Source organism: Melanotaenia boesemani, chromosome 19 (assembly GCF_017639745.1).
Source record: "Melanotaenia boesemani isolate fMelBoe1 chromosome 19, fMelBoe1.pri, whole genome shotgun sequence".
NCBI lineage: Eukaryota > Metazoa > Chordata > Actinopteri > Atheriniformes > Melanotaeniidae > Melanotaenia > Melanotaenia boesemani.
The window spans coordinates 28,222,558-28,248,122 of NC_055700.1; the positions used below are offsets into that span (position 1 = coordinate 28,222,558).

The 25,565-nt window shown below is 43.5% G+C and overlaps 1 protein-coding gene across 2 annotated transcripts in view; it reads left to right on the forward strand.

Moving 5' to 3' along the window:
• Positions 1-25,565, forward strand: part of ralgps1 (Ral GEF with PH domain and SH3 binding motif 1) — a 54,533-nt gene that overhangs the window by 21,298 nt on the left and 7,670 nt on the right. For both annotated transcript variants that reach the window (XR_006008431.1, XM_041969518.1), the window contains exons 10-17: positions 9,729-9,822; positions 11,195-11,262; positions 14,705-14,831; positions 19,507-19,658; positions 19,867-19,915; positions 20,882-20,962; positions 22,559-22,664; positions 22,748-22,840. Coding sequence is in view for 1 of the 2 variants with exons in the window: in XM_041969518.1 (XP_041825452.1) it covers positions 9,729-9,822; positions 11,195-11,262; positions 14,705-14,831; positions 19,507-19,658; positions 19,867-19,915; positions 20,882-20,962; positions 22,559-22,664; positions 22,748-22,840 (770 nt within the window). In the remaining variant the exon portion in view is untranslated. The remainder of the gene's footprint in view (positions 1-9,728; positions 9,823-11,194; positions 11,263-14,704; positions 14,832-19,506; positions 19,659-19,866; positions 19,916-20,881; positions 20,963-22,558; positions 22,665-22,747; positions 22,841-25,565) is intronic.

Consider the following 25,565-nt stretch of genomic DNA (forward strand, 5'->3'; position numbering starts at 1 on the left):
GGGACCCAGCCACCTTTTAGACCGCCAGTGCTTTCTCCTCGTCTCTCGAACCAAGATCCAATCTCCCGGAACCAAGGAGTGAAGCAGATCTGATGCTGGGCGTGGCAGGGCCTCTTTCACCACACTCTGCACCTGTGAGAGAACTTTGGACAGATTTTGACAATAAGCAAGCATGTTACTTTCACAGTATGTGGTAGACACGGAGAGTCCTGGAGGATCCAGACCAGTGTAGGGAGGTCTGCCAAACAGAATCTCAAATGGACTAAGATTTGTCCGGGCACGTTTCCTCATTCTCATGTGCATAAGAATGAGTGGGAGGGCTTTTGGCCAAGACAGTCCTGTTTCTTCACAACATTTAGCCAACTTACCTTTTAAAGTGGCGTTCTCTCTTTCAATTGCTCCGCCTGATTGCGGGTGATAAGCACAATGAGTCTTAAGCTGGAACCCCAATAGTCCACTTACCTCTTTCAGGGCCGCATTTACAAAGTGTGAACCATTGTCAGATGAGACCTTAACTGGAATCCCCCATCTTGGAATGATTTCGGTCACCAGAGCCTTAGCCACGACTGAACTTGTGGCATGCTTTGCTGGAAAAGCTTCAACCCACTTTGACCACATGTCTACCATAACTAGACAATATTTCTTACCTTCTGCAGGTGTTAACTCAATGAAATCCATCATCAAATGATCAAAAGGCTGATTAGGTGGTGTATGACCAGCTGGAGGGCAGGCAAGAGGGCGGGCGGTGTTATAGCCTGCACAGATCAAACATTTTTTGCAGTAATTTTCAGCCACCACAGTGAAGCCTTTTGTGAACCACAGAGATGTTGTGGAAGATACCATCCCCCCTTTTGACACATGGTCCAACCCATGTGACAACTTAGCAAACCAGGGGAAGAAATGGCGAGGAAGGCAAGGTTTTCCATCAACAGAGCGCCATACACCTGCAGAATCAGGGGTGCAGGAGTTAGCCTTCCAGACAGAGCGTTCCTCTGGAGTAGAAAAAGACTGGATGTCCTGCAGAGAACAGGGAGGAGAGTGATCCTCTTCTGTGAGAGGAGAAGAGGTGAGAATGTGCGGCGAGGCTGACAGAGCTGCCTGCTTAGCAGTCTGGTCGGCCAAGGCGTTGCCACGGGCAACAGAGGAAGTGTCATTAGTGTGAGCTTGACATTTCACTACAGCGACATCTGAAGGAAGAAGAATAGCGTCAAGGAGAGCCGCAACCTGTGTGGAGTTCAAAATAGGCTTACCATCAGATTTCAAAAAATTACGGTGACGCCACAACGCACCAAAGTCATGAACTACACCAAAGGCGTAACGCGAATCGGTATACACAGTCAGGGACTTACCTTGTGCGAATTTACAGGCCTCAGTGAGAGCAACAAGTTCAGCTGTCTGAGCAGAGAATTGTGAAGGGAGGGAGCCAGAGAAGAGAACCTGATGCTCATCACAGACAGCAAAACCCACTCTGTTCTTACCAGAATGGTCTCTGAAGGAGGAGCCATCACAAAAAAGAATGAGATCAGAGTTAAGAAGAGGCTCATCAGATAAATCTGGTCTCGGAGTGCAGATTTCAGACAGAACAGTCTCACAACAGTGATGAACACCATCTTCTGCGGTAGGAAGAAGAGTGGCAGGGTTAAGTGATGTACACCGTTTCATAGTGATGTTAGGCATATCGAGAAGAACTGTGGTGTATCTCAGCCATCTAGCTGCAGACAGATGAGAAGTCTTTTGTTCGAGCAAAATGATGGATACAGAATGAGGAACAAAAACAGTTAGTTCACTGTATCCCACAATGTCACGTGATGCAAGTACAGCCTTCTCACATGCAGGCACAGCTCTCAGACAGCCAGGAAGCCCCGCAGCAACAGAGTCGAGCTTGGAAGAGTAATAGGCCACCGGGCGCTTGTGAGAGCCGTGCTGTTGAAGGAGAACAGAAGACATGAAACCATGTTTTTCATCAACAAACTGAAAGAAAGGTTTGGCTGGGTCTGGCAGAGCCAGGGCTGGAGCAGAACACAGCGCTTGTTTCACAGACAGGAAAGCCTGCTCAGCCTCCGGGGTCCAGAAGAAATGGTCATGAGCAGATAGATTCTTACCATGTATACAGGAAGTCAGGGGGGCCTCAAGTTCAGAAAAATGTGGAATAAAGGCCCGACAAAACCCTACCATACCTAGAAATGACATCAGCTGTTTCTTGGTAACAGGTTTTGGTGCTTTCTGAATGGCCTCAATCCGTTTAGGGGTCAGGGCCTTGGTGGTGGCAGAAATGTGATGCCCTAGAAAGATGACTTGAGGCTGGCAGAACTGTAGTTTACGCAGACTGGCTTTATGACCCTCAGAATGAAGATGGAGGAGGAGGGCCAGTGTGGCTTCCTCACACAAGGAGGCAGAAGGACAGCAGAGCAGAAGGTCATCAACGTAAGTTAATAAAACTACGCCCTGTGGAAGCTGCAAAGAAGAAAGAGAATCTCTTAGTACCTCATTGTAGATTGTGGGGGACTCACAGTACCCCTGGGGAAGCCGGGTCCAAGTGTATGGTTTCCCATTGAACTCAAAAGCGAACCAGAATTGGCTGTCTGGATGAACAGGAACAGACGTAAAAGCATTTGCCAGATCTATCACGGAGAAATGTGTAGCAGTAGGAGGAATCTGCGACACGATGGTGTGGGGGTTGGGCATCATAGGGGCCCGTGAAATAACTGCTTTATTGACAGCTTGGAGATCTTGGACAAAACGCCAGTCAGGTTTGGCTGGTGGTTTACGTGGTTTCATGATTGGGAAAATAGGAGTGCGAACAGGTGAATTTGGACAAGAAACAACAATACCACTCCTAAGATGTGAATTGAAGACAGGTGTAATACCCTCCAAAGCTTCAGGTTTGAGAGGATATTGCTTCTGGCAGGGGCGGTAGTCAGATTTCGGAGTGATGATTACTGGGGGGCAGTTCTTAACCAGGCCCACATCATGGGGAGAGGTAGCCCACAAATCAGAGGGAACCTGAGAGAGGGCTGGGGGAACAGGTGGCAAGGGTGAGTCAGCAGATAAACATGTCAGAAAATCATCATCTACCAACTGAACACTTTTCTGGCAATGAATCACAGAGAGCATGCTCTGCTTAAACACACCCAGCCTTGGAGAAAACAAAACTGCTGAGTCATGAGTGGATTGCCACTGAGACTCTCTGAGAGCAGTAGCAACAAAGGGGCCCAAATCCTTCCACTCAGTCGAGTGGGACTTGGAAAGAGACACGTGTGGGTGTGTGTGAAGTTTAAACAACTTCTGTTGGTCAGAGGTTAGTGAGACAGACAAAACACACATACTTTCATTCCAAAACATACATGTCACAGTCAGTTTGTCAGAGCAGTCCCTAAAAAAGATTTTTTCATACTGCTGATCTGGCCCATCAGGACAGATGTAGGATGTGCAATGTAATTCCCTCTCCCCCATCACCTCTGCCCCAGGGGAGACTCTGGCTCTGCAGAGGGACAGCCAGTGTGAAGAAAGAGGGGAGCTTCCCATTTTCCACTGATAAGCATAGCAGGGAGCTCTTGGGTTATATTTAACCATCATTAAATCTTTTTCCTCAGTGTCAGAAGATGAACATGATATGGTCAGCCCCTGAGACCCAGAGGAAATCTGAATTCCCAGTTTGCACATCAGATCACGGCCCAGTAAATTTACAGGACAAACTTTGGACAAAAGAAAGGAATGTGTAAATGGATGCTCACCTTGTACTGAGCAGGTTAAAGGTACCGTGAATTTTTCTTTGTCATGATGGCCTCCAGCAGACACAGAAATAACAGTCTTACCACTGAGTGGTGGTGTGGGATTTAGGGTGCCTGTCTTAAGAACTGAGTGAGTTGCACCACTGTCAACCATAAAAGAAACTGGTTGATTATTTACAGACAATGTAAACAAAGGAAAACGTTTATAAGCTATAGCAGCTAAATGAGTGTATGTGTGTGTGTATGTGTGTGTGTGCATTTCACTTCCCTCAACAGTTGCTGCAGCGAAAACTGTGGTGGGTGGAGAAAAAAGCTCCTCTGGAGTCCTGTCTCCCGGGTCCGCCCCTCAGTCAGCCTGCTGGTATTCCTTCTGGTGGGTGGGCCCATTATCCTGAGGGCAGTTATCCTTCCAGTGTCCATATTGGCCACAGCGATGACACGGCCCATGTCGTTGTGGGCAGTTATCCTTCCAGTGTCCATATTTGTCACAGCGATAACATGCCCCACGCTGTTGTTGGTTGCCGCCCCTCTCTCGTCTTCCTCTGCCCCTTCCTCTGCCTCTCCTATCTCTATTGGATTGTGGCTGATTTTGGGAGGTGAACAGAGTCAGGGCTGTTGACATCTGTTTTTCTTTCTTGGATTCAGCTTTTTTCTTGTTTTCATCCATGACATCTTGTGCGTGTTTTGCTTGACGTTGAAGCTGAGCTAGTCTGGTCTCATGTCTCATCCCCACATACTGTCTCTTCACCACTTCCAACATATCTCTGTTCATACCTTCAATGATGGTCTGACAGAGAAGGCGTTCCCATGGTCCTGGAGTGTTCCCCAGGTCTCCTGCAGGGCGCTCCAAGCCAGAGTGTCTGGTGAAAACAGTTTCACAGCGGTGTAGAAAAGTCTCCATGCGCTCATCTGGGCCCTGTATCAGATTTCTCAGGGCAGCCAGGCTTCCTCGATTAGGGAACACAGTCTTTATGCCATCACAGAGTGTGGTGATGGCTTCTCTGTAAGGTCGGTTCGGCTCATCGTCCCAGTTTGGATTTTTCAGGCCGGTGTCATCAGGAGGGAGGTGGGGACGGATCTTAGCCAGATCACTAGCAGTGAGCATTTTAGCAAGAATTTTTCTCAGTTCAAGTCCAGTGGGGCGGTGTTCACGGCAGAAAGCTCTCCACTCCTCGCTAGCTTTCTCACCATCTTCAGTGGGGTCAGGAAGATTTTTAGCATGTTCCATGATTTCAGAGGGGGACCAAGGGCGATAAACCAATATGGGGCCGGTGGGTCCTGATACTTCCACCATGGGGGCACTAAAAACCTCAGTGTCTTCACCTTCAGCAGTATTTTGTCCCAAAAATAGGCCCTTTGCAGTCTGTCCAAATTTGTAGAAAGGGGAGGTTGCTGACACCTCCGGTCCGTAGATCTTCCCGGACTTGGTACGTGAAGGGCTGGTCATGTCTGCTGACGGTCTTTCGGTTCCCCCTGTAGCTTGGCCATGGTTGGAGTCAGCGGGACCCGATGTCTCATCTCTCCGTCGGTCCTCTGGATGACGCTGCTGAGGCTGCTGGGGCTGTTGTAACACCGGGGGACAGGAGTCCAGATCTGGATCCACCTTCAGCGCCTGTAATCGTTCCTGCAGTGAACGATATGGAGAGGGTTGTGAATGCCCTAAATTATTATTATATGGTGGAGGTGCACTAGACAGGGATGCATTATCCCTCCTGTTTCCTATATCTCCAGTCATATCTAATCCCCCACCCATTTCTTTCGTATTAGCTTTCCTAACCCTACATTCACTCTCATTCTTCCACATTTCAATGCATTTATTATGCCGTTCCCACTTCTCTACGTCCGTTGCCTTGATTTTTTTCTTCTTCTTTTTCTCATTCCAGTCCTTCTGTGCTTCCTCATTCAACTTATCTAATTCCTTTCTACTCAAACTCCCGTTCTCTGGAAAACCATATTTCTCTGTCCAGTAAGTCATGCAGTCCGTACAGTCAGGTCCATATTTCTTTTTCATATCTCTTAAAATTTGGGAGTCCCATTTACTCTCCTTCCCCGTCACAGCTGTGTTTCCCATTATGCAGCTAGGACGTCTCCTTGCTGGATTTTTCTTCTTCGAGGAGCCCAAACTCAGGCACAAAAATTGACTAAAACGCCTATTATTACCACCGAAGTTTTCACCTCAGTGCCGGACTAACTCTACTCTACCGCAATAGAATAGTAATCTACCTTGCCTCACAAGATAGCGGGACCCTGCGAAAAGGAGCAGTAAATGGGAGTCTGATATGAAAACTTCTCACCGTGTGTGATTCTGGATGCTGCTCCACACGCAGACTTCGTTCTGGATATCAGTGGTGCCTGAACGGAGTTCCTCCGCCGTCCCCTGATGGTTAAGGCTGACCCAGGGGCTGAAGTATCCTTCAGGATGATCAATCACGGGTTCTGGTCCTCCGGTCAGTCACTCAAGATATCCTGTTCGTGACGCCAAATTGTTGTGGAATTTTTAGTTATCAAAGATCACACACTAAGTGAGAATCGAACAAAGTAGTTTTATTAAGAGCCGGCCGGCAATGAGAGTCACACAGTCAAAGGAGTTTGTCTGCGAGAGTCTGCCAGATACAAGTGAGCTTAGTTAATATACCAGGCATGAGCTGATAACATCACAGTAGGAGGTCATTGTTTTAAATTTCTCACATAGCTGTTAACAAATGTTACGGAGTGAAGGGTGCAAAGGAGGAAGCTCATTAAACTCTCAACATCTGTTGGGGGGATGAGAAAGGGGGGGGAAAGTGTGAGAAGGAGTTCTTATCTAAATACACAGACATACAAAGGGGATGAGAGAGGGGGGAAGGTGTGAGAAGGAGTTCTTATCTAAATACACAGACATACAAAGTGTAACCTACAAACTATAAGGGTATATGAATAAATTTTCCATTACACCATCAAACGCACAGAAGAAGTTGAAGATCTTGATGAAGAGGTGTTATGACTTCCAACATTTGAAACACTGTCACTTGGCTTAATATCGTCCTCCTTTTCCATAACGGTGTTTGATGAGATATTTGTTTTCTTGATTTCATTTCCTTCAATTAAATCCACTTGCTTTGGTGAAACAGCTGGGTTTTGTTCCCTCTCATTTATCCATTTTATTGTGTCCTTTAGAAATGTATTGCTGTATGTCATGATACTTGAAAACCATTCCTTTTGTTTTATGATTTCTTCCTCAGGTATCAGAGGCAGCAGATCATTGTGTAAATGAGAAGCCTTCTCACACAAGGCCTTTAAATCCACTGTGTACTGTTTTATTTCTCCAAGCTTTTCATTTTGTTTCATGAGTTCTTTAATTTTTGGTATCAGTCCTTTTATTTTGTTTACAACACTTTTGCGGTCATTTTGTAATTTTTCAATTTTATTCAGCAAGGCCTTTTCAGTGAGTTTGCTTTCTCTTTTTTCTCCAAAATCCATATCAGAAGTAAAGGCTGCACCACCTGTTTGACTCATGACTCTTTCTTTTTTCTTTATTGATTTATTTTTTATTATTTTCAATTTTTCATTGAATAATTGCATTCACTGTGTGCAACAACAAACAAAATTCCATTCCACAGAGCGGCATCTTAATTGTCCTTTTAAACATCATCCAAGCAGCACATTAAAGAGAGAAAGTGCAGACGTCAAGGAACGGAGCCAGCACAAAACATCGAGCATAACCAGCATTCGTTCCATTCAATACCTCCCCAGAGGAACTTAAGCGAATATGAGATGTGGCTTGCTTTTCACACACAGACTTCTACAGGTATGGCTTACCTGCGCTCCTTATGACTGTGTCGGGTGTGGCCGCTTTGCGCGCGGTTTCATTCAGATCCACTGCACTTACTTGGCGTCTTCCTGGTTCCTTTGATATGACGCTGCCTGTGATGATTCTCTCGTTGAATGCCGTTTTTTGTTGACTAAAGATGTAGTGACTTCCACAGTCACTATTGAGGCAAAAGGATGGGTTCTGTCTATTTGTTTGACGCGCCGTCCATGTCCGAAATAAAAACGCTCTTCCTCCTGATGCGTTATTTCCTTTATTGAGAATCTTTCTTTATTTGCAGGATGCAGCAATCCACTTGTTTGACTTAACATGTGATCTTTTATAGACTTTACATATACATTGGTCTATCCAGCTCAGCGTGTTAGCGTACAAGTTTTTCCAAATAAGTTTCAGCGGTCAACAAAAATTACGGCTACCCAGCCCTCCTCTCTCTGGCAAAACCACCTGTGACTGACTGACAACTCCTTCTTAACCGTTCCTCCCATCACCTACCGCATCCACGTGACCCCATGCTGCGAATCACCATGACAACCAATGTAAACAAATCATCCACCCAGTGCTCATTACTTCAAACATATTTTATGGCTCCTACAACCAGTCTGTAGCAGCTAAAGCTTTTAATCCCAGTATAAACCAGTCTGTAGAAGCTGGAGCTTTTAATTCCAGTATAAACCAGTCTGTAGAAGCTGGAGCTTTTAATCCCAGTATAAACCAGTCTGTAGAAGCTGGAGCTTTTAATTCCAGTATAAACCAGTCTGTAGAAGCTGGAGCTTTTAATTCCAGTATAAACCAGTCTGTAGAAGCTGAAGCTTTTAATCCCAGTATAAACCAGTCTGTAGCAGCTGAAGCTTTTAATTCCAGTATAAACCAGTCTGTAGAAGCTGGAGCTTTTAATCCCAGTATAAACCAGTCTGTAGAAGCTGGAGCTTTTAATCCCAGTATAAACCAGTCTGTAGAAGCTGGCGCTTTTAATCCCAGTGTAAACCAGTCTGTAGAAGCTGAAGCTTTTAATCCCAGTATAAACCAGTCTGTAGAAGCTGGAGCTTTTAATCCCAGTATAAACCAGTCTGTAGAAGCTGGCGCTTTTAATCCCAGTATAAACCAGTCTGTAAAAGCTGGCGCTTTTAATCCCAGTATAAACCAGTCTGTAGAAGCTGGAGCTTTTAATCCCAGTATAAACCAGTGTGTAGAAGCTGAAGCTTTTAATCCCAGTATAAACCAGTGTGTAGTAGCTGGAGCTTTTAATCCCAGTATAAACCAGTCTGTAGAAGCTGGAGCTTTTAATCCCAGTATAAACCAGTGTGTAGAAGCTGAAGCTTTTAATCCCAGTATAAACCAGTGTGTAGTAGCTGGAGCTTTTAATCCCAGTATAAACCAGTGTGTAGAAGCTGGAGCTTTTAATCCCAGTATAAACCAGTGTGTAGAAGCTGAAGCTTTTAATCCCAGTATAAACCAGTGTGTAGAAGCTGAAGCTTTTAATCCCAGTATAAACCAGTGTGTAGTAGCTGGAGCTTTTAATCCCAGTATAAACTAGTCTGTAGCAGCTTTTAATCCCAGTATAAACCAGTCTGTAGCAGCTTTTAATCCCAGTATAAACCAGTCTGTAGCAGCTGTCAGATTGGGAGGTAAAATGATGTAAAATGAATGTATGAATAGATGTAGCAGCATAAAGGTCGACCAGAAGAAGAAAGCAGAATTTATTACTAACAGAACTTTGTAGAAATAACACACAGATAAACAGTGACCAAACCTTTTCATCTCATCGTTCTCTCAAGTTTTTGCTTTCAGGAGAAAAAATATTGTTATTGAAACAAACACACAACAGAAACTATTTCCATGTTTCCACTTTTTTTTTTCTTTTTTTTTTTTTTCACAAAACTTGAACCCAGAAAAGATTAAGACCTGATGAAATGTTTTCTAATGTTTTTTCCCAAAGCTGTAAGTTGTTTTACTGATCCAATGGACCCGGCCAAGTGTCATTAAAGTCAGACTCAAATAGTTGGTAAGGGTGACAACCTCCTGGGATTTTTAATTCTTTAAAGCCTGACCCAAGAAATAATGAATGAAAATTATAATTCTTTTAATCTATTTTACGATGACTGGTAAGTTAACAATCCCGATTCTGCCAAACACACCTTAAAATCTAATATCATGAATATTTGTTGGAAAGTGTTTTTTCTCCCCTCCAGACTACTTGGTGACCCTTCCACATGTCCAGAAGTATTTGTTGTCAGTTCGCTACATTGAGGAGCTCCAGAAGTTTGTAGAGGATGACAACTTCAAGTAAGTTATACGTCAGTGCATAAAAAAGTTAAATAGTCTTATAAGAGTGACATTACTGGCCTCCAAGCTATGAGATCCACTGACCAAGAATTTACTGACTGCTGTTTTGATGTGTGTGGAAACGTGGAAGTTAATCTTCCTAACAGGGAGTTAGTTCTTCAAACAGCAGCATTGTCTGCGTTAGTATATTTATTAGTGTTTGTTTTTCCAGATACTTGAAAATACTTCATTTTCAGCATTGATGGAGCTTCACAGATGTGGAAGCTGCCCACGCCATAGGCACTAATGCAGCCCCATCCCATCAGAGATGCAGCTTTTCACCTGTCCACTGATAACAAGCTGGATGCTCCCTCTCCTCTTTAGTCTGCAGGACACGCCGTCCATGCTTTCCACAAACTAGTTCACATCTTCATCCAGGTTTCCACTTTGCCTCAGACCATTTTAAATGAGATTTGGTCCAGAGAAGATGGAAGAAGCTGGTTCTGGATCCTGTTCACATCTGGCTTTTTCTTTGCATGATGGAGCTTTAACCTGCATTTGTGGATTTCAGGGTGAACTGTGTTCACAGACGGTGGTTTCTGGAAGCCTTCATGAATCCATGCAGTGGTTTCCAGTAGAGACTCATGTCTGCTTTTAATGCAGTGCTGCCTGAGCATCCCCCACATCCCACACTGACATTAAGCCTTGTCCCACACGCACAGAGATTCCTCCACATTCAATCTTTTGATGATTTTCACTGTTTTATTTTAAACAGTATACATTACAGTAAATAATTAAAATTTTTAAAGTCTAAAATTTTAAATATTAGAAACTGGTTGTTTGTGAACAAGTCATTCAGCAGATTCTGAACCTCGGTCTATCTTTGCTTCTTAAAGGCTTTGCCCTTTTAAAGCAGCTCTGACCTGATCATTTCCACTTGATTCTTAATCGTGGGTACCTCTAGATCAGGGATCTCTAACTCCAGTCCCACAGGTTTTGGATGTTTCCCTACAACACACCTCACTTAAATGGAAAGTTCTGCACAAGCCTGTAAATAACCCACTGATTTGAGTCAGGTGTGTTGCAGCAGGGAAACATCTACCTGCAGCCCAGGAGGTCCGGAGCTGGTGATCCCTGTTCTAGATTAACTCTGCAGCCATCATAACTCCAAATAGGTTGTAATTATTTCAGAATATGGGAAGGAAAATTTTTGACAAACATTCTGATTTAAGTCTTCAGCATTTTAAATGTTTTCTGTTGTGAAAACAGGATTATTCCATTTTCTGGAAATCAGGGTTAGATAAGATTTGGACTGGTGTTCCTTCACAAACGGTTAGTCACAGGTTTCCTGTTCATCAGACAGCAGAAATGAGCCAATGTGTTTGTTTTTCAGACTTTCTCTTAAGATTGAACCTGGTGACAGTTCCCCTCGCATCACTTCTTCTAAGGAAGACCTGGCAGGTAAGATGCATAGCTGTGTGGTGGAGTTGCACTGCTGTGGTCTGCTAGTGGTTTGTTCCCTCTGGAAAAACATATCTGTTTATAAAACACTTTCAAATGTTAATATGAACTGAGCAGATAAAAACAGTGTCTGAAAATCCTGAAAACCTGCTGCCAGGTCAGCTGTACACACACATCAGGTCTGTTTCCTGGTAGGTAACCTCCTGAGTACCAGACTGTACTGGGGTAGTGATTTCTCATTCATGAACTTGCACACATCAGAAGCTTTCTTTTAATGATCACGCCCTGCGGTCTGTCACAGACTGGGATAATACCATTGAGGAAGGTGGGCAGACTGTCAGGAGACAGTGCTGAGCTACAGTCCTACGAGGGCCACAATCCAGCAAGTTTTCAATATATTCCTGTGTAATGATTTAGCATCATTAAACATTATAAAATTATTAATTTTAATAATTACATAAAAATATTAATTATTAATTTTAGGTTACAATAAATATGAAATATTTATTATTACTCTAATCATGCATAAATGTCACATGAAATTATTTACAGAGGATTTAAATAGGAAAATAAATCAAACATTGTGAAATGCAGAATATGGTGTTCAAACCAAAATCTTATTTCAGACCAATGTTTGGTGGAAATTTGTGGAAGAGTGAATTAACACCTGTGGTGTTAATCAAACTAATGTTTAAGGAAACTGAAAAAGAATCTCTGAATCCTAAAAAGAAAAGAGGAGAAATTAATCTCATCTGTTTAAGCTGGAGGTTTAACTAAGATGTAAAAACTACTTCACTAAGAACCAGTCTAGACAACACACCAGCCATTCCTTGAACAGACAAACAGAGGAGCACCCGGGCAGGACCAGTCTGGTTCCGTTCGGACCAGAGGCGACTTACGACCGTTGTGGTGACTCTCAGCTCCAGGGGAGGCCCGAGTAGTTGGTAGCTCTGACTCGCAGCTTCCAAGGAGAAAGGAGGTTTGTCCCACATGATGGTTCATATGTTTGTGTCTGAAGGCTCTGTGATGTCGCAGATGGTGGACAGTGAATGGCTTGAGGTGGTAAGGCACAAGATCAGTCCAAAACAAAAACTCTGTACAACTGGTTCTGAAGCGTTTGTCAGCCTGAGTTAACCAGTTATCCAAATGAAAGATCACAATTTAGGATCAGTATTAAAAATCCAAAAGATAAAAACATAACTAAAAATAGAAGCATCAACTGAAAAAGGCATGAACTAAACGGAGTTAATCAGTCCGAAAGAAACAAAATCGATCATGTATCTTGAATGCAGGCCCAAACTTTGGTATCTGACGATAGTTTTACATCACTGCGAGCTTAGTTCTCCGACCTTATCTTGCCCTGGAGAGACTTCAGTAAGTGGCTTTGTGTCAGAAAAAGATGTCTATCTGGAAGATGGGCATCTTCCGGATAGCACCAAAAGATGCCACAAGTAAACTGAACCCAAAACTAATTTCTTTGTTCAAGTTTCAAGAAAGTGATGTGGGAACGCCCCCACAGAAGGAGGTGTTGATTATTTTGACCAATGATTGATCAGGACTTTGATGGTCAGCTCAGATAACAGACGTGGCTGTCTGTGTGAAACTCTGATCACTTTGTAAGATTATCTATAAATTAAACATTTTGTGAATATACCTGTATGTTCAAGTTATTAAAGTCTTAAATGAAACATTATGAAACCATGAATAGCACACTGTAAAAGACAATCTCCCAATAAAATAGAATGAAGGTTATACTTTAAAAAAGATAAACACATGTGGAAGATAAACATTTCTTGGTGTATCCAGATGTCCTGGTTTCCATTAGGGGTTGACCCTGTAGAGTTTAGGCTTATCAGTTAGAAGAAAAACACAAGTTTTGAAGGAAGGAGGTTCCAGGTGACGAGTTCCATCTGAAATCCATAAAGTGTTTAGTTCTTTGTGAGGCAAATCATGACAGATTTGTAGTTGCACTGAAAATTTATTTCAGAAACTTTCCAGATCTTGAAAATGACTTGAGAAGGACTCCCACAGTCCAGGTTGGAGAGCTGACCTTTGTTGACCTGTGGAACTGGAGCCATGTCATAAATCTCTGAGTCCTGGTTTTTACCAGTCAGATCCCCACTTTCGCTAGGAGGAGAAATGTCCTGTCTGTAAGGAGGAAAATCTATCAAATGTTTAATTCAGTCAGGATTAAACAAAAGTTCCAATCTTTCCTTTGGAGATGCTGGAATCTGCTACACCTGCTTCAACACACCTGCAAACATCCTGTCCACAGATGCGAAGTACAAAACTGCGTGCGAGACTCTGAGGTTGTTGTTGCGAATTTTGTCCCTTGTCTTTTTACTTGTGTCTGATTGGATGGTGACTTATCAAACGGTCCAATCAAAGAGCAGACAGCTTCATGTCCATCTGCACCAGAGTCTTGGACATCTTTGGACAGGATGTTTGCAAAAGAACTTCTGTCATTCCACAAATATAAATATTTTTTACAACCATGCAAATCTTTTTCTGCACATTCGCCAACGTTAATTTTTTGAGCAGATTTTTTGTTTTTTTACACAATAACAAACTTGATTTACAAACACAAACTGAAATTATTTGACTTTGACTTTATATTGAGCCCAAGTACAAAAACTAGAAAATGACAACGGATGTACAATAAAAAACAAAAACAGAAAAACCAGACAACCAGCTGCTACACCTGTAAAGAAACAAAAAAAAAACCATGCTACAGCCTCTGTAAGGAAACAAAGCACACAATCATTAGGAGCACCTACAGGAAGGAATAATGAGATTTACAGAATTATACATAATTAGGTTTTTAATTTGAGGAGTCTTCTATGTCATCCTCTGGATATTCTGTTCTGAACAAAGGTGACTCTTTATCTGTTATTTGGTCTTGTGACTATGAGACATGAAGAAATAATCCTCCAAGGAATGTACCTTTTTATTTTCCTCCCTCCTCATCATTAGACACATGTTTGTTTATTTGTGCGTAAATGTAACGGTAACAACGATTTTTCAGTGGATGTGGATCTAGTGATGACAAACTATTTTCCTTATCAGAAAACAAAATGATGAGTATACAAAGACATAGGGGTATAGTTAACATGATTTATATCAGTGAGTTCTGAGTTGGTCATTCTGGGAGCGGATGCTGATTTAAATGCTCACATCAATGTTTCTGGGAATCCTGGCTGTTCAGAAGGGACCACTGGTGGTCGTACATGGGACTTTTTCTTTTCTTTGGTTTTGTAGGTACAAATGTTTTCTGAGAGGCTGGAAAACAAACCAAAAAGTAAAAACAATTCAGACACATCTGCAGCTGATTAAACTCTGATCACTTATTAACGTTTATTGAGCTGATTTTTTTTTTCTAACCCTGGAGTAATCATTGTTTTCTATTACTCAACTTTAGCTGATGAATTTCCTTTTGTTTCAGATCTGTCTGAGGTGTCTGCCTCCATCAGGTATAACCGAAGGCCCACCTGCCCTGACGCATCTGTGGGTGTTCATATTCCCACGCCTCCTCCCTCCCATCATAGGAAAAGCCATAGTCTGGGAAACAAGTGAGTCATGGTTGATGTTAAGTTCAAGATTTGATTTATATATTTATCAAAAGGTTGAAACCTCAACAGTTAAGTCTGTTTGAATTAGAATATGGGAAATCTGTTGGTAACCATGGAAACAACCGCATTTCCTCCTCATCATTTCAAAGTTGGGCTTAAGTGCTAAAGAGCAATAGGACCCTGTTGTATCTGTAGTGCTTTTACCTTGAAAGCATCTGTTTTGGGGGGCCGGGGGGGATGCCTTGTAAATTTTATTTATAAAGCATGTTTCATACAAAAAGTAGCACAAATACTTTACATATAAAAACTATTTTGGCACATTAAAAAAAGTTTTCACCCTCCCAAGTATATAACCTTGCAATTTTAAAAAACACACAGCTGATCATACAGACATGGAAAAAGTGTTGGTACCCTTCAGTTAATGAAAGAAAAACTGACAATGGTCCCAGAAATAACTTGAATCTGATAAAAGTAAAAATAAATAAAAATTCTATGAAATTTAACCAATGAAAGTCAGACGTTGCTTTTCAACCATGCTTCAACAGAATTATTAAAAAAATTAATTCCTTAACTTAATATTTTGTTGAACAACCTTTTGAGGCAACCACTGCAATCCAACGATTCCTGTAACTGTCAGTGAGACTTCTGCACCTCTCAGCAGGTATTTTGGTCCACTCCTCATAAGCAAACTGCTCCAGTTGTCTCAGGTTTGAAGGGAGCCTTTTCCAGACGCCATGTTTCAGCTCCTTCCAAAGATGCTCAGTAGGATTTAGGTCAGGGCTCATAGAAGCCACTTTAGAATAGTCCATGTTTTCCTCTTAGCCATTCTTGGTGTTTTTAGCTGTGTTTATGGTCATTGTCCTGTTGAAAGACCCTTGACCTGCGACTGAGACCAAACTTTCTGACACTGGCCAGCACATTTCTCTCTAGAATCCCTTGATAGTCTTGAGATTTCATTGTACCTGCACAGATTCAAGACACCCTGTACCAGATGCAGCAAAGCAGCCCAGAACATAACAGAGCCTCCTCCATGTTCCACAGTAGGGACGGTGTTCTTTTCTTCATATGCTTCATTTTTCCATCTGGAAACATAGAGCTGATGTGCCTTGGCAAAAAGTTCCATTTGTGTCTCATCTGTCCATAGGACATTCTCCCAGAAGCTTTGTGTCTTGTCAACATGTAGTTTGGCTTTTTATGGTTTGTTTTCAACAATGGTTCCTCCTTGGTCGTCTCCCATTAAGTCCACTTTGGCTCAAACAAGGACAGATGGTGCGATCTGACACTGATGTTCCTTGAGCTTGAAGTAGGCCTCGCCCACTGTAAGGTCCTTCTGGTCCATGGCTGCAATGTTCTGATCTGGAATCATGCGGGTCAGTCTCCAGGTGTGACAGATTTTGTGCTCCTAAACACTTGTTAAAAACTTAAACCTAAAAGTCTGAGTAAAGCTAATTGTGAAAATTTGTGAAATTTACATGGACGGGGAGAACACCACCTCAACACCATGCAGCCCTGAACTGAGCTAAGGTTTACTGAATTGCAGAGTTGGACTGTTTAAGTTTGTTTCTTTTTTCTGGATCTGGATGAATCTGGATGATATGGGTTCACTCTAACTTTTCCTTATGGAGGATAGAGAGGAAGTGTATGCATCTCTTCATAAGAACTTTTCTAACATCTTCTCTGAGACACTCCATGGTGTACATGAGAAAATAGAAAAATAACTATTTAATAATCATGTAATAAATATTTCAATAAGATATAAATTTAAGCTTATAAACTATAATAGTTTAATTCAATACAATTAACACAGATCATCTTCATACCTGGATGTTTGACTCATTATAAATTAAACCAGATGACATCACCTGAAACCTGGATGAATTGAGAGTCCAGAACCAAAGAAGGTGAAAGTAGAGGCAGTAACATTTTGTCAGTGTTACGGTTAAAATGTTATGTTGGGATTTCCATCTGTGACCTGCAGCCCAGCCAAGACATGATGTGGGTAGAAAGTAGTTAACAGCAGCATGAAGCCAGAACCGAAGTTAGGAGGAAACTTATTGTGCTAAAATCCTCCACCACATCATCTGCTGACATATTGTTATTTAACATTTGCGTAAAATATCACAAACATGGTGCATGTATAACCTAGAAGGTGAAACGCTAGTATTGCAATACAATGCTGCATCACAACTGTTTCCCTTGCCCAGACATGGGTCACTGGGGGGCATGGAGGCGAGCGCTTGGTGGCCAGGCTCAGCCCGAAACTGTCACATGGGTCCCCAGTCCCGTGGGCCACCACCTGCAGGAGGGGCCATAGGGGTCGGGTGCAGTGTGAGCTGGGTGGCTGCCAAAGCCGGGGACCCTGGCGGTCTGATCCTCGACTGCAGAAGCTAGCTCTAGGGACATGGAATGTCACCTCTCTGGCGGGGAAGGAGCCTGAGCTGGTGCACGAGGTTGAGCAATTCCAGCTAGACATAGTCGGACTCACCTCAACGCACAGCTTGGGTTCTGGAACCACTGCCCTTGAGAGGGGCTGGACCCTCCTCCATTCTGGAGTTGCTCCCAGTGAGAGGCGCCGAGCAGGTATGGGCTCATTGCCCCCTGACTTGGCTCCTGTACGTTGAGGTTTACCCCAGTGGGTAAAAGGTTTGCCTCCCTCCACCTTCGGGTGGGTCCTTACTGTTGTTTGTACGTATGCACCAAACAGCAGTTCAGAGTACCCACCCTTTTTGGAGTCCTTGGAGGGGGTGTTGGAGGGCACTTCTTCTGGGGACTCCCTCGTTCTGCTGGGGGAGTTCAATGCCCACGTGGGCAATGACAGCGAGACCTGGAGGGGCGTGATTGGGAGGAATGGCCCCCCTGATCTAAATCCGAGTGGTATCTTTTTGGGGGGGGGGCTGCTGACCTCAACTCGGGACGTTGTGAGGCGGTGGAGGGAATACTTTGAAGACCTTCTCAATCCCACCAACACGTCTTCCGATGAGGAAGCAGAGTCTGGGAACCCTGGTGTTGGCTCTACCATCTCTGGGGCTGAGGTGGTTAAAAAGCTCCTCAATGGCAGGGCTCCAAGGGTGTATGACAGGCATGTCAAACTGGTCCAGCAAAGGGCCGTGTGGCTGCAGGTTTTTGTTCCAGCCAGCCAAGAGCACACAGTTTGACCAATCAGCTGTCTGAAGACTGAGATCAGTTGATTGAATCAGTCAAATCTGGTGTGCTGCTGCTTGGTTGGAACAAAAACCTGCAGCCACACGGCCCTTTGCCGGACCAGTTTGACATATGTGGTGTATGAGGTCCCGGTTGTGGAACAGTGGATCAGCTTTACACTCTCTTCAGGGTCTTGGAGGGGGCATGGGAGTTCGCTCAACCAGTCTACATGTGCTTTGTGGACTTGGAGAAGGTGTTTGACCGTGTCCCCCGGGGACTCCTATGGGGGGGGGGTATTCCGGGAGTATGGAGTGCCAGACCCCCTTGTTCGAGCTGTCTGGTCCCTGTACGACCGGTGTCAGAGCTTGGTCCGCATTGCCAGCAGTAAATCAGAATCATTACGGTGAGGGTTGGACTCCGCCAAGGCTGTCCTTTGTCACCGATTCTGTTCATAACCTTTATGGACAGAATTTCTAGGCGCAGCCAAGGTGTTGAGGGGATCCGGTTGGGTGGCCTCAGGATCGGGTCTCTGCTCCTTGTGGATGATGTGGTTCTGTTGGCTTCACTGGGCCGTGATCTTCAGCTCTCACTGGAGCGATCCGCAGCCAAGTGTGAAGCGGCTGGAATGAAAATCAGCACCTCCAAATCTGAGACCATGGTCCTCAGCCGGAAAATGGTCGAGTGCTCTCTCCGGGTCGGCAATTAGGTCCTGCCCCAAATGGAGGAGTTCACGTATCTCGGGGTCTTGTTCACGAATGAGGGAAGGATGGAGCGGGAGATCAACAGGCGGATAGGTGCGGCGTCTGCAGTGATGCGGACTCTGCATCGGTCTGTTGTGGTGAAGAGGGAGCTGAGCCAAAAGGCAAGGCTCTCATTTTACCAGTCGATCTTTGTTCCTACCCTCACCTTTGGTCACAAGCTGTGGGTAGTGACCGAAAGAACAAGATCACGAATACAAGCAGCCAAAATGCATTTTTTCCACAGGGTGGCCGGGCTCTCCCTTAGAGATAGAGTGAGAAGCTCGATGATCCGGGAGGGGCTCCGAGTAGAATCGCTGCTCCTCCACATCGAGAGGAACCAGATGAGGTGGCTCGGGCATCTGGTTAGGATGCCTCCTGGACGCCTTCCTGGTGAGGTGTTCCGGGCACGTCCCACCAGAGAGAGGCCCTGTGGAAGACCCAGGACATGCTGGACAGACCACATCTCTCGGCTGGTCTGGGAACGCCTCGGGATCCCCCCGGATGAGCTGGTGAATGTGGCCGGGGAGAGGAAAGTCTGGGTTTCCCCAACTCCCGATAAGCGGCATACAATGGATGGATGGATGGATAGATTTCTTAGATCAATAACAGAGATTTTGTACTGTGTGTTATACAGGATGTGTCCTGGCTTGAAGCTTGGCTTTTCTGACTAATGTGATACAAACTGAAACCGCAAGTTAGGTTGAAGCAAAAGTCTTTTAGAAACGTTGGATGTGTGTAACGTGTTCCAGGTGTGTGTTTTCTGGCCATCTAACGCTGGGTGGTCTCATCCACAGCATGATGTGTCAGTACGGCATGCTGGAGAGCAGGAGCGCCACGTTCACTGTAGAGAAAGCTCGACACCTGCTGGATGACAGCTTCTTAGAGTCTCAGAGTCCAGTCAGGAACGATCCTCATAGTACGTCCGTGTCCAACGGGCTATCGCTAGGTAAGTCCTCGCGGTATGATACAATGCTGTTTTCTCTGCATTAAAGTCTTTATGTTTACCGGTAAGCTGCTTCTCAGACTCCATTTTTTAAATGGCTGAGATTCCTTTTAAAAAAAAATAAAATTCTGTTTTTGTTTCTATTTACTGTCATACTATATTCTATGTTCATTTTCTGCTGATAGTGTTTTCCTTTATTTTCCCCTGACAGGCAGCAGTGAAAGCTCATTCAGGGAGGAACTTTCCCCAGGAATGGAGAGGTGAAACTTATTCTTCATTTAACCTTTTAGGGTTTATGTTTCACTGAAATTAGAACATTTACCATCATCATCGTCATTAAAGGGAATGAACAGTTTAAAGAACACGCTGAGGGCAGTAGGACTGAAAAAGATTCAACTGAAAGTCATTATTTTTTTCTAGAACATTTCTCAACTTAAAATTTTCTATAAATGAATGAATAAACAAATAGAAAGATCAATTAATAAATAGATTAATGCATGAATAAATAAATTAATTAATAGTTTCTAAACAAAAATAGTTTAAATAATAAATAAATGAATAAATAAATTATATAATAGATTAATGAATAATAATTTTCATTTTTATTCAAATAGAAAAACAACTCAGAAGTATTTTTTTTTTTTTAAACGACCCTGTAATTTGTGAAAAAACTTTATTTGAAAATTTATATCATGCAGTTCGACACTGTACACTCATTTTGACCCTTACAGTCCAACTGTGTACAGTTACTGATTTATTTTATTTCATTTCATTTTATTTTATTTTACTAAGCTGGGCTTCCTGTTTTGTTTAGTTACTTAATCAGACAGATTAAATGAGACTCCTGAAGGAACATGCCACCTATGGACCGTTGTTAGTTGGTAATATTCAAGGTTTCTTTATCTCTGAACATCAGACTTTGTTTAGAATAGAAATTCCATATAAATATTGAATATTGTTATTTATCATTTGTAAACTTTGTTTGAAATTGTCTTGATAATGTGCTTAACTAATTTGTTTCCAGCATATTTGTTATGACATCAGTGTTTATGGTGTTGCTAGTATGAAATTAAACATATTTTATTCCTAAGTTTATCCTGACAAAGGAAAAAAATCTAACATAAAAGTAAAATAATGTGAACTGTGAGAAGCAGGTTCACTTTCATTCTACTAACCATCGTATTAATCCCATGAAGCTGTAAACTGACTGATGATGTGATAAACAGGGGCCGCATGTACGCAACACTGGGGCCCAACTGGAAGGTTCCTCACCACAACTCCCACCGGAGCCGAAACTGTGTTTACAGGTACGATGAAGTTATGTGGTTGACCTAAAGAGACTGATAGTGATATTTAATGTTTGCTATCCCATCACTAATAAGTTAATAAGTAGACTTTTTATTCAACTTCAGCAGCTAAATAAGCATCTAGTTATTTTATATGTTGGTAGGTTACAGAGGTAGGCTCAGTTTGATGCAGCAATGCACAACTCTGATCATACATGACCACATCAGACAGTCGGTCATATGAGGAAGAAATACAATGTGTCTGAATGTCTCTGGATGTTTCTGGATGTCGCTGGATGTTTCTGGATGTCGCTGAATGTCTCTGAATGTCGCTGAATGTCTCTGAATGTCTCTGAATGTCGCTGAATGTCGCTGAATGTCTCTGGATGTCGCTGAATGTCTCTGAATGTCTCTGAATGTCTCTGAATGTCGCTGAATGTCTCTGAATGTCTCTGAATGTCGCTGAATGTCGCTGAATGTCTCTGGATGTCGCTGAATGTCTCTGAATGTCTCTGAATGTCTCTGGATGTCTCTGGATGTCGCTGAATGTCGCTGAATGTCTCTGGATGTCGCTGGATGTCTCTGAATGTCTCTGAATGTCGCTGAATGTCGCTGAATGTCTCTGGATGTCGCTGAATGTCTCTGGATGTCTCTGGATGTCTCTGGATGTCGCTGAATGTCTCTGGATGTCGCTGAATGTCTCTGGATGTCGCTGAATGTCTCTGGATGTCGCCGAATGTCTCTGAATGTCTCTGAATGACGCTGAATGTCTCTGGATGTCGCTGAATGTCTCTGAATGTTTCTGGATGTCTTTGAATGTCTCTGGATGTCTCTGAATTCCTCTGAATGTCTCTGGATGTCTCAGGATGTCGCTGAATGTCTCTGGATGCCTCTGAATGTCTCTGGACATCTCTGGATGTCTCTGGATGGGGTGGCATGACTCAGTGGGTAGAGTGGTCATCCTCTAGCTCAAGGGTTGCCGGTTGGATCCCGGTCCGGCCCGGAGAGCTCATGTCGAGGTGTCCCTGAGCAAGACACCGAACCCCTAATTGCTCCTGATGGGTCGTGGTTAAGCTCCTTGCATGGCAGCTTCCGCCATCAGTGTGTGAATGTGTGCGTGAATGGGTGAATGTGACATATATGTAAAGCGCTTTGGATAAAAGCGCTATATAAGTAAAGGCCATTTACCATCTGGATGTCTCTGGATGTCTCTGGATGTCTCTGAATGTCTCTGGATGTCTCTGAATGTCTCTGGATGGGGTGGCATGGCTCAGTGGGTAGAGTGGTCATCCTGTAGCCCAAGGGTTGCCGTTTCGATCCCGCCCCATCGAGCTCATGTTGAGGTGTCCCTCAGCAAGACAACAAATCACTAAATGATCCTGATGGGTCGTGGTTGAGCGCCTTGCATGGCAGCTTCCGTCATCAGTGCGTGAATGTGATGTATATGTAAAGCGCTTTGGATAAAAGCACTATATAAGTACAGACCATATACCATTTACCATCTGGATGTCTCCAGATGTCTCTGCATGTCTCTTGATGTCTTAGTGTCCTCTTGCAGCAACACATACAATAGTGTCGCTCCTGCATCAGCTGCTCAGTGTTAAACTTGCTCTTTAGCTTCTCTGCTACCAACTCCTACCACGGATGCAGCGAAGCCAGCAGTGTGACCATTGAAGGACCCCTGCGGAGGAAAACATTGCTGAAAGCGGGACGAAAGCCAAAGGTATGGTGGAATATGATGCTTCAGATTCCAGGCTAAGACTGAATGAGCTGCTTTCAGCCTGTCTTCATATTTTCTGTCTGTAGTTGTCATCGTGGACCAGATTCTGGATCTGTCTCTCTGGATCAACGCTCATTTTCTATGGGGCTAAAGCTCTGAGAGCCTCTGAGAGGAAACATGTAAGTTTCTACTCTGAAATCATTCAGACTTTATGATGTGCTCTGCAGAATCTCATTTTTGATCAATGAAAGTACGGAGGAAGAAAGGTGCCACAATGAAATGCATAAATACAGCACGTAATAATTCATTAAATGTGCCATTATTTTCTTATCAATAACTACTTAACTGTGTCCTTAATGAAGTAATAAATAAAAACAAAAAAACTTATAATAATCAAACATACAATAAATGACTTAAATATGTCAGTAGTTAATAAAGATTGGTAATAAATTTATTCAGTTAATTATTGAATGTGTTTAAGTAATTTAAATGAATTGAATTGATGTAAAAACATAAATAATTATTAGGACTGTTAAAAATAACGTGTTAACGGCAGTAACCAATTTGTGTAATTAATTGCATTAATATTTTTAATGCAATTAACGCATGTGTTATTAACAAACCCAATATATCCGTCATTCCTCCGTTATGACAGCTGGACTTTGAAAGTGTTCCACACCCGCACTCTGTTTTTCCCCCCTACGTTCTGTGCAAATGTGGCTGGTCTAGTGGCTCTCTGGTATTTGTGTGCTCCTCCTCTCCATCTAGTGAATCATGACGGCTGACGGCGATCAGCTGATCGCTCTTCTGTCGCTAGCACCGTCTCTCTTGTAGCATTCCGTTCTAGAATGCGCCGCTAGGTGGCAGCAGCAATTGTAGTAGCTCTGTTTTTAACTTGTGATTTTTTACAATATAGCCGTCTTTTTAAGACATCAGCTGTCAATCTGTGTCTGTTCGGGTAGATTTTTTCGCGCTGGTCAGAGGCTGTGCTATACGGGAGATTTTTCTGAATATTTTTTCTTTTTTGCAAGACTTGTTATTGTGAGTCTCCATGGCAACGAGACTTGTTTACCATCGGGATCAACTGATAAAACTCTCCAAACTCAAGATTATCAGTGAAACAACACTTCAAATCCCAACTGAGTTGAAAAGAAAGAGAAGAGGATGCAGGGCAGGAGCGAGGCAGAGAGAAAAACGGTGGCGATTCAAACCGTTTCTTCCAACGGTTGTTATGGGAAACGTGAGATCGCTAGTTAACAAAATTGATGAACTTCAGGTGCTAACCAGGTCTCTTAAAGAATACAGAGAGTGCAGTATTATGTGCTTCACCGAGACATGGCTGCATGAACACATCCCAGACTGTAATGCGTCTGTACACGGCTTCAGGACGGTCCGTGCAGACCGCAATAAACAACTCAGCGGGAAGCTGAAGGGAGGTGGAATTGCGGTGCTGGTAAACCAGCGCTGGTGTCATCCTGAACATGTCACTGTTAAAGAGAAGATCTGCAAAAGAGACATTGAACTGCTAGCTGTGAGTCTCCGCCCGTATTATTTACCCAGAGAGTTCACATGCATTATTCTGGTAGCGGTATATATATTACCTGGTACCGCTCCAGACGCAGCCTGTGATGTCATTAACTCTGTAGTGGCCAGGCTTCAAACACAACATCCAAACGCATTTGTGGCGATCTCTGGAGATTTTAACAACATCTCCCTCTCTGCAACTCTACCAACTTTCCAACAGTTTGTCAGCTGCTCCACCAGAGAAAACAAAACGTTGGACTTATTTTATGCAAATATTAAAAATGCATACAGCTCCTTTGCCCTGCCACCTTTAGGAAGATCAGACCATAACCTAGTTCTTCTCTCCTCCTCCTACAAGCCCATCGTTCAGCAACAACCAGTCATTAGAAAGGCTATTAGAACCTGGTCTAATGAAGCTGAAGATGCTCTGAGAGGATGCTTCGAGGCTACAGACTGGAACGTCCTATGTGAACCTCATGGAGATGACATCAATGCCTTGACTGAGTGTGTGACAGATTATATTAACTTCTGTGTGGACAGCACCGTTCCAACAAGAACAGTGAGGTGCTTCCCCAATAACAAACCCTGGATCACCAGTGACCTGAAAAAGCTGCTGAACATCAAAAAGAAAGCTTTTAGGGATGGAGACAGGGAGTTATTGAAGTCCACACAAAAACAACTTAAAACACAAATGAAGAAGTGCAAGGAGGACTACAGGAAGAAGTTGGAAAGTAAGCTTCAGGAAAACAATGTGAGGGATGTGTGGTCAGGAATGAAGAAGATCACTGGCTTCGGGATAAAGGAGGATCAGACTGATGGAGGTCTGGACAGAGCGAATGAACTGAACATGTTCTTCAATAGGTTTAGCTCACCTCCTGCTTCAACCCCAACTAGCCACACACCCTCCATGAGCCCACAGCTTTCCTGTCACACCTCCACTCTGTCACCCTGCAGCTCAGTCAAGGACCTGGACACAACCTCATCTCCCTCCACATCAGGACTTGCTGAAACCTCCTCTGCCTCCACCTCCACTCTGTCTGTCTCCTGTAACCAAGTCATGCAACAACTGGTGAAACTGAACCAGAACAAGGCTGCAGGTCCAGATGGTGTCAGTCCCAGAGTTCTCAAGACCTGCTCAAAACAGCTATGTCCGATTCTCCAGCACCTGTTCAACACCAGCCTGAGTCAGAGAAGAATCCCGGTGCTGTGGAAAACATCCTGCCTTGTTCCAGTGCCTAAAAAACCACAACCAGCTGAACCAAAAGACTACAGACCAGTCGCCCTGACATCTCACGTCATGAAAGTCCTGGAGAGACTCTTACTGGCTCACCTCAGCAAGCAGGTGAACACCTTTCAGGACCCATTACAGTTTGCATACCG